The 15,971-nt window shown below is 34.2% G+C and overlaps 1 protein-coding gene across 2 annotated transcripts in view; it reads left to right on the forward strand.

Annotated features, from left to right (window-relative positions):
• SNTG1 (syntrophin gamma 1) overlaps window positions 1-15,971 on the forward strand; it is a 320,400-nt gene that overhangs the window by 254,847 nt on the left and 49,582 nt on the right. For both annotated transcript variants that reach the window (XM_058804463.1, XM_058804473.1), the window contains 2 exons: window positions 10,489-10,605; window positions 14,780-14,851. In XM_058804463.1, the coding sequence (XP_058660446.1) occupies window positions 10,489-10,605; window positions 14,780-14,851 (189 nt within the window). The remainder of the gene's footprint in view (window positions 1-10,488; window positions 10,606-14,779; window positions 14,852-15,971) is intronic.

Below are 15,971 nucleotides of genomic sequence, written 5' to 3' on the forward strand. Positions count from 1 at the left end.
CTTAGTGGAAGCAATAGTCACTCATCACTCCAACCTATTGCTCCCACGCGCCTGCCCTGATGGCAGTAGGTGGAATAATGCAGCCAGCTCTTCTTCCCCTCCTGCTGAAGTAGGCTGCTGTTCAAAACCAAACCCAGACAGTGGGAAAGAAGAGGATCTGATCCTATTATGCAAATACCATCCAGACATTTGAGACCTTGCATAAAAAGCTTGAAAGAAGAGATGCTCTCTTGTGAGAGGAGTGACTTCTGGCTAAGTATTAATTGTGAGTTTGCATCCATCAATTGTTAAATAATGTTCCTGCAGGTCACTGTTTGCACTTCACAGGGCCTTAAACTATTTTGCCAGGATCTCTTCTTCAATCCGACAGATGGCACCCTCAGAGGAGTTGTTATGTTATCTTTCTATGGGTGAAGGAGCTTGCTTGTCCCTCTGTGGATAGAGAGCCTCAACATCTTACATTGAAATTTGGGCTTCATTTGGGACACAATCTTAAATTTATGGGTTGCTTCCTTCCATTTCACACGATAGTGGGACACTTTGTGTTAAAAAAAAAATACGAGTGGAAGAAGCTCTGATACTGAAAAATGAGTCTCACTTGGTACTTTTTAAAGACTGAGCTTTTCCAATGAAATTGCAAAATTCATGGAAATGCTGAGATGCTAGAGACAAATTAATGAATAACAGGTATTACTCCACTGTCAAAAAGTAAGTGCAGTGTGAGTTCAGTAAATGTTATGAACACTACTACCAGCTCCCTGCCACAGGCTATTGGCATTTGAGCAGCTATAGAATCCTCATGACAGCCTAGATTCAATCTAAACACCAGGAAAATTAAAACCATCTTTATTATAATGGAACCAAAACAGAACCAAACAGAAGCAGAAAAGTTAAAACTATCTTTATTATAACAGAACCAAAACCCCATCTTGTTAATAAATAGGATATGGAGAGAAGCATGAAAATAATAATATAGAACATGCTGAATATAATGTTCTTCATCTAATCACCCCCTAAGATTGTTTTAACTTTTGAAGGTGATATTTTTGCAGTAGTTATCCTCTACCTTGCCTTGCTCTTTCAGAATGGGACTGCATTCTGGTTCTCTTTCTCAACACATTTGTATTTTAATACCACTGTTTGCAAATGATATTTAAAGTAATTTTGGAGTAACATCATTTTTATTTTCTTTATAATCCAAGAAGAATTTTATTTACTTTAAGAATGTGTAAGAATGCCAGTTATATATAATTACTTTGGTCCTTTACTAGCAACTTTATTCTTGTCTCATCTGACTTACTTCCTTTTTCCCTTCCTCTTCAATCTCCATAGTATATCAGGGTCCTTCACAAATCATAACATTTTCTCCCCCTGTTTACAGTTGAGAAGGGGTGATAGGATACATCTTTCATTGCTGCTTGTGAGCAATGTCTTCATTCTCAAGGGTACTTTACCTGCAAGCAATCTGTGCTAAAAATTCCTTTACAGGGTGTATTTTAGGGATGAAATCTCCAGTGAAAGACTTGATACACGGCCTCTCTGAAAATTAAGGTAGATAAAAAGTGGGGACATTTAGAAAATCCTAGGCAGCTACGGATGGGTTATGAAATGTGAACTACTGCATATGATTTGTATATAGTAATGAAATAGAGTGAAACTATAATAGAAACAGTGCTGAAGCTGTTTTTGTAAGAGCAGTAAGTCAAGACCACTTTAAAACAGATTCCAAGACAGATATGGCTGCTTTGAGATCCAAGAATCACAGAATATTTTATATTGGATGAGGTTTTGTAGGTCATCTGGACAGAATCCTCCTCAGAGAATGCCCTACATAAATCAGATTGCTCTGGACTTTCCCCCATCAGATTGTGACTGTTTTTAAGTATGAGTATTTCATAACATCTCTCACCAAAAGTAATTGAGAAATTTAAAAAACCCTAAAAGGCATCAGTGGTGCTTTACTGCATAATTTCTTTGCCATAGTGCTACAAAACGGACATAGTGAGTAAATCTCACTGTCTGTCAGAGTATTTACTCTAGATTTCAACTGCAGAGTATTTATTTGTTTTTATAAAAACAGCTTATTTTTCAGGCTTTTGTGACTGAAAGTTCGAATTCTGAAGGCAGTTGAAAGAGAAAAGCAGTGATCCATAACATTATCTCTATTCAGCTGTAGTGGAAGATCATTGGGACCAGTTTGTTTAAAAACAGGTTTTATGTGTTCAACTGTTATTTTTTCAAAAGTGGTCTTCGTTTCTTTTATAGATATATTTGAAATACATTTTAAATTAAAGGAAGATAGTGTATAAGTCCTGTTTGATTTTTCTAATAAAAAAGAAATACTTTTGTTATCTATATATATATTAAATTTATGGATTAATATACAATTTTATTACATGATATGATTTGAAGTTTTACTGCATTGTTCATTTTTTATAAATAAAGAAGAGTTATTATCACTTCCTATTTAGAAATTAAGCTTAATTAGACCTATTGCTTAATGGTCTTGAAAACTGTGAAATCATTAGACAAAAGATTATTTGCTGAAGCTAATAAGATACAAAATTACCTTAGGGAGTATTCTTTATTGATTTGATTAAAATTTTATAACACCTCTTGGATTTTTTTTTCCCTGTTAGTAACTGGCAATAGTAACATTGATTCTCCAAAGACATTGTGCAGATGCAGCAAAATTTCTCATCTGTAGGTTTCCAAGTTCTGTATTGAATTTGAAAATAAAATTTCAACTCTTGTTGACTTATTTTTCTTTCAGTTACATGCATTAAGTGCTTAAAAGAATTGTTTTATTTCTGAGAGGCAAAGTAATGGTGCTCTAAAATTTTTAAATGTTTTATTTTCAATTTTCAATTTCAATTTTTATTTATTTTTATTATCCTGGGACTTTAAAAGCAGTAATTGTGTTCTCTGAGACCCCTGAGAAAGTCTTAAGGACAGTTGCAGCTTGCAGAAGTCTTTTTATTTTGATAATCAGACAGGCCTGAAAATAACTGTTCTTCAGTAGAAATAGTAAAAGAAATTCTGCAAGTATTAATAGCTGTTTTCATCAGTTGCCATCTAAATTATTGAGAATGAAAATGTAAAAAAGTACGCATGGATAGATTTATTCTATTGAATATTGATGTTGATTCCATGCAATATTTAAATAAAATATTTTAAGTCTAAAAAGGCTTTTGTATAATTACATATATATGTGAATTACTAATTTTCAAGCTTTATTCTCACAAAGATATAAAAATATTTCTAAGCCAGATCTTGTGAGATCATTGATACCACAAAAGGAGATTTCTCTCAGGTGTGTTTATTTTGCTGTGCAAACAGCAACACCAGAGACTTCAAAGACAACTTTAGTACACAGTGATTATTTGCAGGTTTATTCTGGCTTTGTGAGCACCTTGAAATGTAAACATCTGATTCTATGGAAACGTAATTCTGATGTTATGCAAACTCAAAACATTTATTACTAAAATTCATTTCTAACAACCTGTACCCCCTCATCTGTATTTTCTGTGTACTCAGTCATTTGGGGTTCTTCCATGTTACCATCTCCTTTGGGCTCGGTTCAGTCAGCTCAGGGTGTGAGCAAGGCAGCTGCACGAGCACTGTGATCTCACAGGGACAGCCACCCAGCCTAAACTGCACTGGTCCTGCCCAAGTGCTGCTTGCCAGTCTTTTTCAGAGAAACAGAGAAAGAAAATCCAAAAGTTATCTGCAGCCAGTCATTGAAATCTAATTGAAAGATACTCCTGGGACAAGTTAGGAATGGTATTAAATGTTTCTGTAAATATTTCACTCACCCTGCTACTTAAGAAAGATAAATATTTAGTTGTTTGCTCAGTTGTTTGCGCATCAAAAATCTGAAAGGCACTGTCTGGTGACTTGTAATATTCTAATCTTTTTCTTCATTCAGCATCTTTCAGTAGTCTACCCTGAGGTGAAAAAGATGAATGTGATAGGTTGTTCATCAAAAGGGAGAGGTCATGCCCTCCAGCACGATTATTTGAACTAATTTTCTTTGACCCATTTTTATTTTAGGCATGAAAAATACATGCTGTGTACTTTTAGAAGAGGAAAAAAATGCCATTAATCAAAAGACAAGTCTTAAAACCAGTCAAGCTACTAGACTTTAAAATAAATGATGTTTGTTTACTTTCTTTTCACGAGTGCTGAGCTTGCTGTATTGTACTGTTATCTATTTTAAACCCTTAAAATCCCCCAGAAATTTCCTCCTGGATAAAAATTTGCAGCCGTTCTTGTGCCTGTTCCTAAATTTCACCTCCAATTTCAGGCGAAAAATTAACAAGTAGGGATTCAAAAATGGCCATATATCAAAGATTTTTTTGTGTTTTTCCATAAAAGAAAGCAGAACCCTACTGGTTCCAGTAATACAACAGTGAAAGGAGGGGGAAATGATGATAGTGTGATATATAGTAATTATTTTAGTCAGGAAATGTGTGAGACATGCACATTTTCAAAGTGTTTGCTGAGAGCTGCTCTGTTGAGAGTATCAGTGAAGATCTGAAGCCTCTCAGGTCAGCTGTAAAATGCCTCTGATGTCATCAGGAATGAGCCTCCTCAGTGGTAATCCTGGAAATCAAATGAACCTGCTCAGGGCTGTTCAAATTGTGTTGATGTGTAAATTGCTTGTAAGGTGAGTTATGTGGTGAGTAAATAACAGAAGTCTACAAAAAGGAGAAGGGTCAGTCAGGTGAGGAAGGCAGATTACTTTAGATGACATGAGATTTTATTTTTCATCATCTAGCTACCATACCTATTTAGCAGGAAGATGCTTAATGCTGTATAAAATGCACACATTCCTTGTGCATTTCAGGGAGTTTACCACATGCTGGCTAGCTACTCTAGCTAATTTTTTATCTTTTTTTAATTACCCAGTCAATATCCTGGAAGACAGGACTAGTAGCGTGAGCTATTTTTGTACTCATTCCTACTCATAATTTCACACACACTCCTGAAATTAATATAGATTGGTATCTAATACTGCAGTTTGCATCCAAATCCATCTTTGTAATAACAGCTGCATAAGGTCTTTCTTGGAAAAAGTCTGTGCTTTCTAAATGCTAATCACCCCTATTAAAATGAACAAATTCTAATTGTAATGAATGTTAAATACACGTAATTGTGCATTGACTTGAATAATTTAAGAGAGGCAAAAAATCCCAACTTCTAATGTTGACATTTTGACAAAGGCACACAGTTGCCCAATTAAGGTTCAAATTGACTTTGTTGTTAGAAGAATTTATTTCAATAAACAGCTACTTAGAAGTCTTAAATAAGTAAAATGAGTGCTTTGAAATAAGCTGTGACTATTAACACGTAGCACTGGATGAAAAATCCAGTGAGTGAGCCAAAATGTTTCTGTGGATTAGTAGATTATAACAAGAAGAAGAAACCTGGAAAAGCAACACACAGTTTTTACCTGTTTGGGAAACTGTCCTGTATCCACATGTAGCCATAATTTTTCAAACTGCGGAGGGAGTAATGGCATGCAGCAGTCAATATAGTCCTGAGTTCTAACAAGATCCAGTACATCTCATTGGGAATATGCAAAGTTTTTTCATGGGATGCTGTTGAATGTAACAAATTGTTGTGCAGGTTTTTCGAACAGCACTGCTAATTTTGGGCAGATCCCTATGGAGGTCCAGGCAGGTTTTACTACAGTAAACAACTGTCTGTGCTCTGATTATGATGTTGTTTGATAAGAGAAAATGTGCTCTGTTTTCAGTCTGTGATACCAGTTTTCATTTATCTGGATTGTAAGCAAAAAATCACCTTTCATAATTAAGAAATATTTTCTGTTTTCTCTGACATGATTTACTTTAAGGCCTGATAATATTTCCTCAATTTTTGTGTGGTCATTTTAAAAATAAAACAAGACAAAGCCAAATGGGAAACCTATACTCAGCCTTGATCTGGTAGCAAGATGACAATATGAGTTCTTACACAGAAGAAGATTAAGTTGTGAGATACAATACTTGTGTAATCTTAGATGAAATAATATATCTGTAGTTGAGTGGTTCAAAAATATGGTGGTCTTTAGAGCTGTCAGTGATAGCTAAAGTTTTAGTCAACTTTTTTTTTTCATGAGGAAGAAAAAAAAATTTGCGGGAAGTAAAAAAAATATGGAAAGATTAGAAGGCTTTTCAAAAACCTGAAAAACAGGATAGGAGACATTTCATTTAAAATAGGGCAAAATTTTTCAAAATTTTATGTCATTAGTTCTTCTGTTGACTTTGAATTTTTTTTTATGCAGCATAAAATTCCTAAGCCTTCTCCTAAACGATCTCCTAAGCAGAATAGATTTGGCCAATGATTGCATTGTGACCACCCTTTTTCTTCCATTTTTTTCTGACATTTCCAGTGTGTTTTTTAATTGTTTTTCTGCTAACAATTGACTATAATGAATTTTTAGACTATACCAAAAAACTATTTTAAAAGTAAAGAGAAAATTATATTAAAACCAGAGTAGAGAGCATTATCTGAATTTCTCATCCCTCATTACTTTCCCTTCTGTATTGTCTGACATATTTATTAATCTTTGGATCCCATGTTCATCCTGTCACCCTACAGCACAATTTCACGTACAGTGAGTATGAGTATTAGACTTGCCAGATAAAAAGCTGTCAGTGAATCCTTTCTGATCTTTGAATTGCCTCACTTTTATGATGTCACATAGATATTACATTTCATTTTGGGGAAATGTTCTTGTATTTTTGTCTTACTATTCTTCCTAAAATATAATGTGTAAAAACTCTGAAAAAGTCACCCTGATAGTCAAGGCTATTTAAGTCATTTTTAGCAATATGTTGGACTGATATAAAATATGGCAATTCATCTTGCTTGATTAGGATGTCTGTGTGATTTAAGAACATGCTAAATTACAAGATTATGGATTTTTGACTGAAGAAATTGTCCTGTTTCATTTATCATTTCAATATAGATTTTTTTAAATTGTCCATGGTTCAAGTCATAAACCATAATGACTTACTGAATCTTTGTTACTGAACCAGCAGCCACTCAGTTAACTAATTTGTGTCACCATTTGATTTTGAAGAATGAACTGTTGAGGCAAGTTAGAAACCAGGAATACAAAAATTATCTTTCAAATGGAATGCAAATCATAAATAAAATCTGTTTTCACCACCCCTTCCACATTTGTTGATAACAATCAACAGTTTTATAGGGACTCAAAAAAACTTGATAAGATAAAAACTAACTAGATTTTTTTTTATTTTATAAAGGAGCATGCTATGCACTGTCTATTTGTGATTAGCATTTATATCTGTTCGTCACGTGTCTGTGCTAAGCATTTATTTTCAGAAATGAAATTTCTGCAATTTCACAATTTCATGAAGTGCCATATGTGCCAAGTCCCCATGTGCAGCTACACTGAGATATGATCCAAAACTCTCATTCATATATCATATTAATCCAATATTTCTGTTCATATATATGCATAAACTATTACTTTTGTAAGTTACAATCCCTTTCAGGTAAATAAGTTTCTATAAGTTTATATAGATCAAAGCTTTTTCAGAACATTTCCCAGTAGCTGTTTCAAAAATGTCATCTACTTTACCACAAAAGTGAAAATTTTCAACAGTTTCTCACCTTCATTTTATAAAAAATTGCAATATTTTATTTAATTTCACACATTTAATGTGTTTAGATAAACTGAGATCATTTTAGGAACTTAAAAGTTATCATAATTCTCAGAATTATCTATTAAAGTAGTTATCAAGTATGTGTTTAGTTTTGCCTTGTTTTCCAGAATGTAGCCTGTAGCTATTTTAATCCACACATGTGAATATGCACGTGCACTCAAACAAACTTGTAAATGTTCCTAATTTCACATGGTTAATATGTTTAGATAAACTGAGATCACTTTAGGAACTTAAAAGTTATCTATTAAAATAGTTATCAAGTATTTGTAGAGTTTTGCCTTGTTTTCCAGAGTATAGCCTGTGCTATTTTAATCCACACATGAGAACATGCACATGCACTCAGACAAACTTGTAAATGTCCCTAATTATAATTACACAGCCTTTGCTTGACAGTTCCTCTCTGTGTTGAATGAGCCTGAAGGAGAAATGTTTTTCTGTTAATAAAACTTTTGGTACAGCAGGTTGTCAGGAAAATCAATCTAATTTTTCCTCATGATCTACAGAGGCAAAGGAGAAATATCTAAGGGAGCAATTGCTCTAAATTTCATGGCTACTTTAGTGTTGAGTCAATCAAATGTGGAATATCAATACCTCTGCACAGCATGAGTGACTGTATCCTGTTGTTGTGATGAATTGTAGATGTAGAAATATGAAAGAGAAAAACAGTAAGAGGGGATTACATACAATGTTACAGGGATATTAAATATCATCAGGCAAGATGATATCTTGCTGTGTGTCCAATTTAAATTAAAGAAATCAAGATGAAACCAAATTAATTCAATTGAATTGATTTTGAAGCATAGATGTCTCAGTTCCTAGAAATTAGAGATCATGCCTTTTCTTCATTTATAGACAGAAAATGTGCCAAATTTCTGCAGACAGTAGTACAATTTGTTTATACTTTCACACTCTTTTGTGTAAAACCACCTCAGTCACTGAGATCTAGAGACTGCAGTCGAGTCAGAGGGATGAGGATCTTATTTATGGATAGCATATGAAACAGCAGAAATGAGAAAAAATTGAATAAACATTGAATTGAAATAATTTGAAACTTCTCTTACTTTACCTTTCAGTTTGGGGTTCAGTTTGTTTGGGGTTTTTTTTTCCCTTCTGAATTGTTCTTCTTTCAGGAATGAATGAGATTTCAGAGAACATGGCTTTTTAGTTATTGCATAAAAATACAGTGTTTTGCATTCTTTTTGATGGTTGAATATTGTGGTACAGATCTGTCTTCTTTTTGACTTTTATGAACTTATTTAGTCACTAAACGAGCAGATACTTCAACACATGTTCTTCATTGAACCTGAGACTATATGACAGTTTTAGTGTTTGATATTGACAAAATAATTAAGTATTGAGGTGTCCCTGTAGTAAGAGAAAAATGGACCTTCTCCCTGTCTCTGGTTATAGACCATAAAATATCCAATAAACTGTGACAGAGACTCATAGTGTTGATTTCATACAAGGGGATTTTGAAAAAGCTAATAATTTCCAGTGTGTTATGAAAAAAAATACAATCTCCCCTGTCACCACCCCCCCCAAAAAAAAAGAAGAGGGAAAAAGAAAAACAATAGACCCACTATTTATTTTAATGCATATTTCATGAAGAAATGTTGCTGAAAATTCTCTGCCCAAAAGTACAGAAATAAACTAGTGTAAATTTATTTTCAAAAGGTACACAACGTTTAAAATCTGGGAGGATAAAACATGCAGTGAAAACATTCATTTTAAGGACATTCATACCACGGGTGCACTTACAAACTTGTTTACTTTTTTACCTTTTTGTTTCATAATTATTATAATTTTCTTTACACTATTATTATTGACATTGAAGACAGTGTCCTGTAACTTCTTTGTTAGTGTAGAGATCAGTTTCACAGAGACATTTAGAAATAGATCTATCCCATGAGCAGCCCTGTATGAAATATGGGTTGAACTATTTTCTGCAGCAGTAGTGTACCTGTGTGCACTGGAAAATGTGTTTTATTACTAATGGCACGGTTATAAATCAAATGTCCCTTGATGTGTCTACTCCCTCTTCAGTGGTTCTCCAGAAGTTGGCATAGTGGTGTTTTTCTACTCTTTAAGATTTTGATATTGGGTAACTCAAAATTAACAGGATAGGTAGGAAGTTACATCCTAAAGTGAGCTGGAATAAGTTCTAGCTCAAACATCTGTGTCAGAAGATCTGCTGGTAGTGGTAAGACTCTACAGGATTCTACAACTCCGTTGTACCTACAGAGGAAGTCTGTTTGAAATAGTGACTAAAAATAGTCTGGTAATTTCCTCTTTCTAAGCAAAAAGTTTCAAAACTCCTACATAGAGATTTTCAGGGAGAAAAAAAAAAAAAATTGACATTATTTGGAAATGAAATTTGTAACGTCATATTGTTTAATGTGTGACTGTGAACTTGCATGTGGAGTCTATCTATGTTGCTGTGTAATAGCAGCTACTTGACTTAGAATTCCTGGCTGGTGGCTCCTTACACTTCACTTACATTAAATTTCACTGACATGATCTGTCAGCAAATATGTAGAATGCACCTTTAACACCCCTGGAGTATGTGCTTTAGGTTTTTTGTTGTTGCTAGTACAATAAGTATTTCTTCTCATGCTTTTGCATTGTCCTAATAGGCATCATTTATAAAAACTGTCAATGTATGATATTGTGTCTGGGGTTCAAAGTTTGCAGCTATGTTAAATTTAACAGACATCAGTTTATGCACGTGAAATACTTGCAACACATAAAATTTCTGAGAAATTGTCAACACTATTGATTTTTTTGTCAGATAGTCTACATGGGCTGGACGGAAGAACGGGAACAAGACTCCCTTCAGGACCGAATGTACACACCAAAGTTCCTAGCACTGAGGGGATCTTCCCTGTATAAATTTATAGCACCTCCAGTAAGTATGTTTCTTATGCTTAGTGGGAACAAATCTTATTAAATATAATGATGTCATATAATATGTACAAGTCTTTCACAATGAGATACCACTCATTGGGCTAGCAGAACTGTAACAGCAGAGTTCCAGGGTGCGTGGTAGAGAAGTGATGGAAAACAGCTCTTCATCAGATTGGGTATCTACAAGAACTTATTTTCCCACACTTAAATGAACACTTAAAAAATAAAAGAGAAATCTGCTCATGTTAAAAGGGAGCTTTTAATTTTCTTTTGGCAGACAGAACAGGCCCAAAGCAACATGGTTAGATTTAAACTGAACAATCATTCTAGAGAAACTGCTGAGATTTGGGGAAATATCTAAGCTTTTTACATGTTGTAGAGATGGCAACATGTCTCTATTTAGATTCCATCCTGAATGTAAATTTTTGTAAGTTTGAGAGAACCAAAAGGAAGGTAGGGAATCAAGTGAAATTGGTTTAAGTTAAAATATTAATTGGAATCTCACTGGGAACACCAGGCAAAATTTTAGTGCTCGTCTTATACTCAGCAATTTACTTTCACTGTCTTATGGTACATCTAAGATGCAGTAAAGATCCTCTAGCTAACTTTTAAGCCAGTTGCTAAGGAGACAGTAGCAGTCCTATCCATGCCTGCAGCAGGAAGAGTCATGTGGATTAATTTTTCCTGTTTATTGGGTGACCTTTCTGACTGCTGCTAAACCCTGTGTTTGTCAGGCTGTAGCGCCTTCCTGCCTGAAACAGAATCATAAAATAGTTTGGGTTGAAAGGGAGCTTTAAAGGTCATCTAGTCCAACCTCCTTACAGCAAGCAGGGACACCTTCAACTGGGGCAGGTTGCTCAGAGCCTGTCTAACCTGGTCTTGAATGCTTTCAGAGATGGGGCATCTACCACCTCTTGGGGCAATATCTTCCTGAGGTAGTTCAAAGTCATATTGCAAATCTTTAGATTGATCATCAGTAACTACTGGTGTTCATTTAGCAAAAGGTTTAAAAACATGTGAAAGACGTGGGGAATGGAAGTAAGTATGAACTGAAAACATCATATGTTCAATGTTTGTAGACTAGTTCATGGGTGTGGGATTTTGGCTCTCTTAGGTAAATTAATTAATTTGTCAGGGTCTGATTAAAATGTCAGATTATGATAACAAGCACCTTAATTCAAAAACATCTCTCCTGTCTTTGCCAAACCTACTTCAGCATTTGCTGCCTGTCAAGTAAAACCAACTCCATTCTGGGTACTAGATAGAATCAGAAACAATGATGAGAAATCCTGTTTCAAATACAAAAAAGGAAGATTATTCATTTCTAAGAACTATGGAAGAGACCACACACCTCTTTACTAAAGAATCATACATATATAGGAATAATATACTTGTAGGGGGTAAATGTCTGATGGGGGGTGATTAATGTCTGTGAAAGGAACATGTTCATATGAAGAACCTGAACGATGGTGACATGAGTAAGGAAGATCTTGGCAAGCTGATATGAGACGAGAAATCCATCCTCAAGTTTTTATAGCTCAGCTGCAAGCACAAAATGAATTTGTATTGCCAGATTCTGATTCCTAGTCTAAAATAGAAAAACTGTTCAAATGCAGAGAAAAATACTTTCTCTTCATGGAGTAGGAGGGAAGCAGAATGATGAGAATGCTTTTTTTAGGACAGATGAAGCGCTCGTACAGAGCTGCCTTAAAGACATAGAATCATAGAATGTTTATGTTAGAAAGGACCTTAAAGTTCAACCAGTTCTAACATGTTATGCATATAATAATGGCACACTTCCAAAATCCTATTTTCTATATGCAAACTTTTACATATACAGTGAAGCTTGCTATTTTGAAGGTTTGTCTCTTCCAGAGATTAGAAAATATTATGAGCAAAGTTTCAATGACAGTTTCAGATCTTCTTTTTAGGAGGTGTATAAAGTGTAGTTAAAATTGAAACTGCTTTACTTTATATGTGCAGTATAAACTACTTGGACAAAGTTGTTTTCTGAAAAGAGGTGTTCTGCAAGCTTTCTTAACCAGAAAATAAAACAAAAGTATTTCCCCAGTCTCTGCCAAATTCTAACACATTAGGGAAGCATGTGTTTAAACGATGTCTATCAGCAGCCTCCCCTGCCTCTTTTTTTATCTTTTTGATCAATAGTACTTCTTCTTTCCGTGCTCAGATAAAAGAGCAATCCTAGTGCTTCTTATTTTCATTTTGAAGTTTTTAAAGAAAATTACTTATTTACTATTATTTTTTTCTATTATTTCCTGGCACATTTTCTTCTTTAGAATTATAAATTGTGTCAACGCTGGGGGTTTTTGATTTCTTCCAATTTATAAATAGAAATTTACTTGAGAAAGAGCTACTAACATCCTTTCTTTTGCTACTCAATATTTTAAATGAAAACATTAAAAGTGAATGGTGCAGCAATTTCTATGGGCATCTTAATTCTACATTTACTTTTGTTTTGCACATATCTTTGTACAGAAAGAGTTTTGTTTTGACCTGAAAAAACCTCCCTTTACAGTTACAAACAAAATCAGGAAACCAGGGGAGAAGAGGGAGCTCCTATATTCTCTCCCAAAATATGGAGCCTATCGTAAATTTTTAAACATTGCTCCAAATGACTTTGTGCTTCAGGAGCAATAATAATGACTTTTCCTCGTGGCACAATAAGACTTCCTCTGGTGTGACTGGGTGTTGTGGGCTCAGTGGGACTGTAGCAAGGCTCCTCTCCCCATTTTTCTGTTCATGGTGAGAAATTTATCTTTTTGTCCATAGAAGAAAGAGTAGCTTTGTGGTTTAATACCCACAGTTCAATAAGATAGGGAAGAGTACATTTGACAATGACTGTAAATATAGAAAATTCTAATAGAAGAGGAACTGTAGCACTGTGTTTTTGAACTTTTCATTCCTACCTGTGATTTTCTTAAAGGACCTTCCATTACAACAATGTTTATAACTAAAAATTAGTTAGATATAGAATTTTCTCCTACAGCATCAAAATAATTTTGATCTATTAATGATTACTTTCTCTTTAAATAAGAAATAAATTGATCTCATATAATATTTTGTTCCTTGGGCTCTAGAAGCTATTAAAATTTTTTTTAAACTTTCAGAAACTTTATCCTGAATATGGTAGAAGCAGTAATGTATGTTTTCGTCAACCTATTCATTGTGTCTAACAAATTTAATGATACAGCTGTCTTCCTTTGGATATGGGCCACTGTCCAAAGTGTCTTACCATTAAGTTGATTATTCTTCCATTTATAACCTCAATTTGATTCTATTTTGTGCTTTCTTGTTTATTTTGACATTTTTAATATTTTCCTGTTTTCTGCTTGCATTTTCCTTGGAAATTTTATACACTGTTCTGATATTGCCTTATCTCTTCCCTTACTGAATACATTAATCTATCTCTTTCTGTCTCATTTAAGTCTTTACACCGACCCTTCCATGATTTAATTTAATTCTTTTATATATGCATTTTTTCTGCATAAAAACAGTTGCTTAAAATGAACACAGTTAAAAACAGTTGAGAAAACACAAAACAAAGAGGAAAATAAAAAAAAAAGACTATTCTTCAAATCTTAGTTTGTTAGAATTCAGGAGTAGATTGATCTTGGTAAGAAAAAAGGAAAAATTAACATTTGCCTGTGTTGCTTCATGCTTGGTTTTTTTCCCTCTGGATCTCAAGGGGTGTGGGTAGGTGTCTGGGACATTGCAAGGTTGGGGACTGGTTTTGTGGATCTGCAAACGCTGCCGGTGATTGGGAGCAAATAGTGGCACTTGGTTACAAGGAGGAAAGTGGTGAGAAGTGTGTTTTCTAATGGGCAGGGCTCTGCGAGATGAAAATTCAAGGGCTGCATCCTCTCAGGATCTCACTGCAAACTCTGCAAGTTCCCTGGGAAAGTATCTTCATTTTGCATAGAGCAGGCTGCATGCAGAGGATCTGCATTGTAAGGACAGGGCGGACATCTCCTAGATGGAAGGGTCTGGTCCCTGCTAGATGTTGCTTTGAGGCAGTGCTTGGTCTTTCTGAATATATTTTAATCAATGTAAATAATTTAGGGATTTTTTTTGTTAATAAACTTAATTCTTAAAAATTAACAAAAATAACTTCATTTCTTTTTCTGTTTATTTTGTGTTTTGTTTGTTTTTTAAAGGTCACAACCTGGGATTGGACACGAGCTGAGAAAACATTTTCAGTTTATGAGATAATGTGCAAAATTCTCAAGGTATGATAAGAAAGTATAAAATAAATTGCCACTTTGACAGACAAGAGCATAATACTAACTACCTTGTAGAAAGAGATCTATTTTTTTTCTTTTTGAAGTCCAATATCAGAAGTTCTGGTGTCAGTAGGTACAAAATTGAAGTAGAAGGCATGGCAAAATTGGAAATAAACTGATTTTGACTAGGAAATGACCTTATTTCTCCATAATGCTGTTTGGACTTTACAGCTTCACTTTAATGCCACATTTAGCTAGTGTAACACTAACTTTTCTAACAGAGGACCTAAAGAAGCAGTGATCACTTTGGTTGTTTTCAAATACAGTGATGGAACTAATAGCAGCTGCAATGTATGACTTCACTAGGACTGAGAGCAGAGCCTTTAAAATATACAATACACTTCTGAAAACTTTTGTCTTATTTTTTCCATTTTCTTCAGTCTGTCTGAAGTGTAATAAATGAGAAGAGATAGCGATACATGTTTAGAACCCTAAAATTATGAGTAGAAAGTTAAATTAGACCATTATTGTACATTGTTTCAATTTTTTTTTTAATTATGAATTCAATCAGAGTTATTTTATCTGCTCTTTTCTCTATTTTAAAAACAGTGAAAAGCAGATGCTCAAAATTTCTCAAATGAGAAGGAAAAGAGATGCATTTTTCTATTCATGTGAAATGCTTTCTGATTTATGTTGGTCTTGGGGTTTTTTTGGTCCAAATTACATAAAAGGTAATGTTAACATTTCTATCATTTTATCTAGGCAGAGGCAGACCAGAATCAATGAGAAATATGAAAATACTATACTTTTTTAAAGTGTTTTTCACTGGGTAGACCTTTAACTGACATAAATGCTACATTTCTTAGGTTTGTAGGTCACATAGGTGCACTATATTTTCCTTAGGGAACCAGATTAAGGTTGCAATGGCTCAATAAAATTTGGAAACTTTTTACACTTGAGACTTCAAAAAAAACCCCAAAACCAAAAAAACAAAGAAAAAACCCCGCCAAGTTTATAGACTGAAAAATTCCTCTTTGCTAGCCATCTGAGCAGAGAAGTGGAAAGTTTTCTTGTACTGCCATGTTGGCTGTGAGGTCTGGAGTCTTCATCAAGGAGTAGAACCTCC

The sequence above is a fragment of the Ammospiza caudacuta genome, chromosome 1 (genome assembly GCF_027887145.1).
Source record: "Ammospiza caudacuta isolate bAmmCau1 chromosome 1, bAmmCau1.pri, whole genome shotgun sequence".
Lineage (NCBI taxonomy): Eukaryota > Metazoa > Chordata > Aves > Passeriformes > Passerellidae > Ammospiza > Ammospiza caudacuta.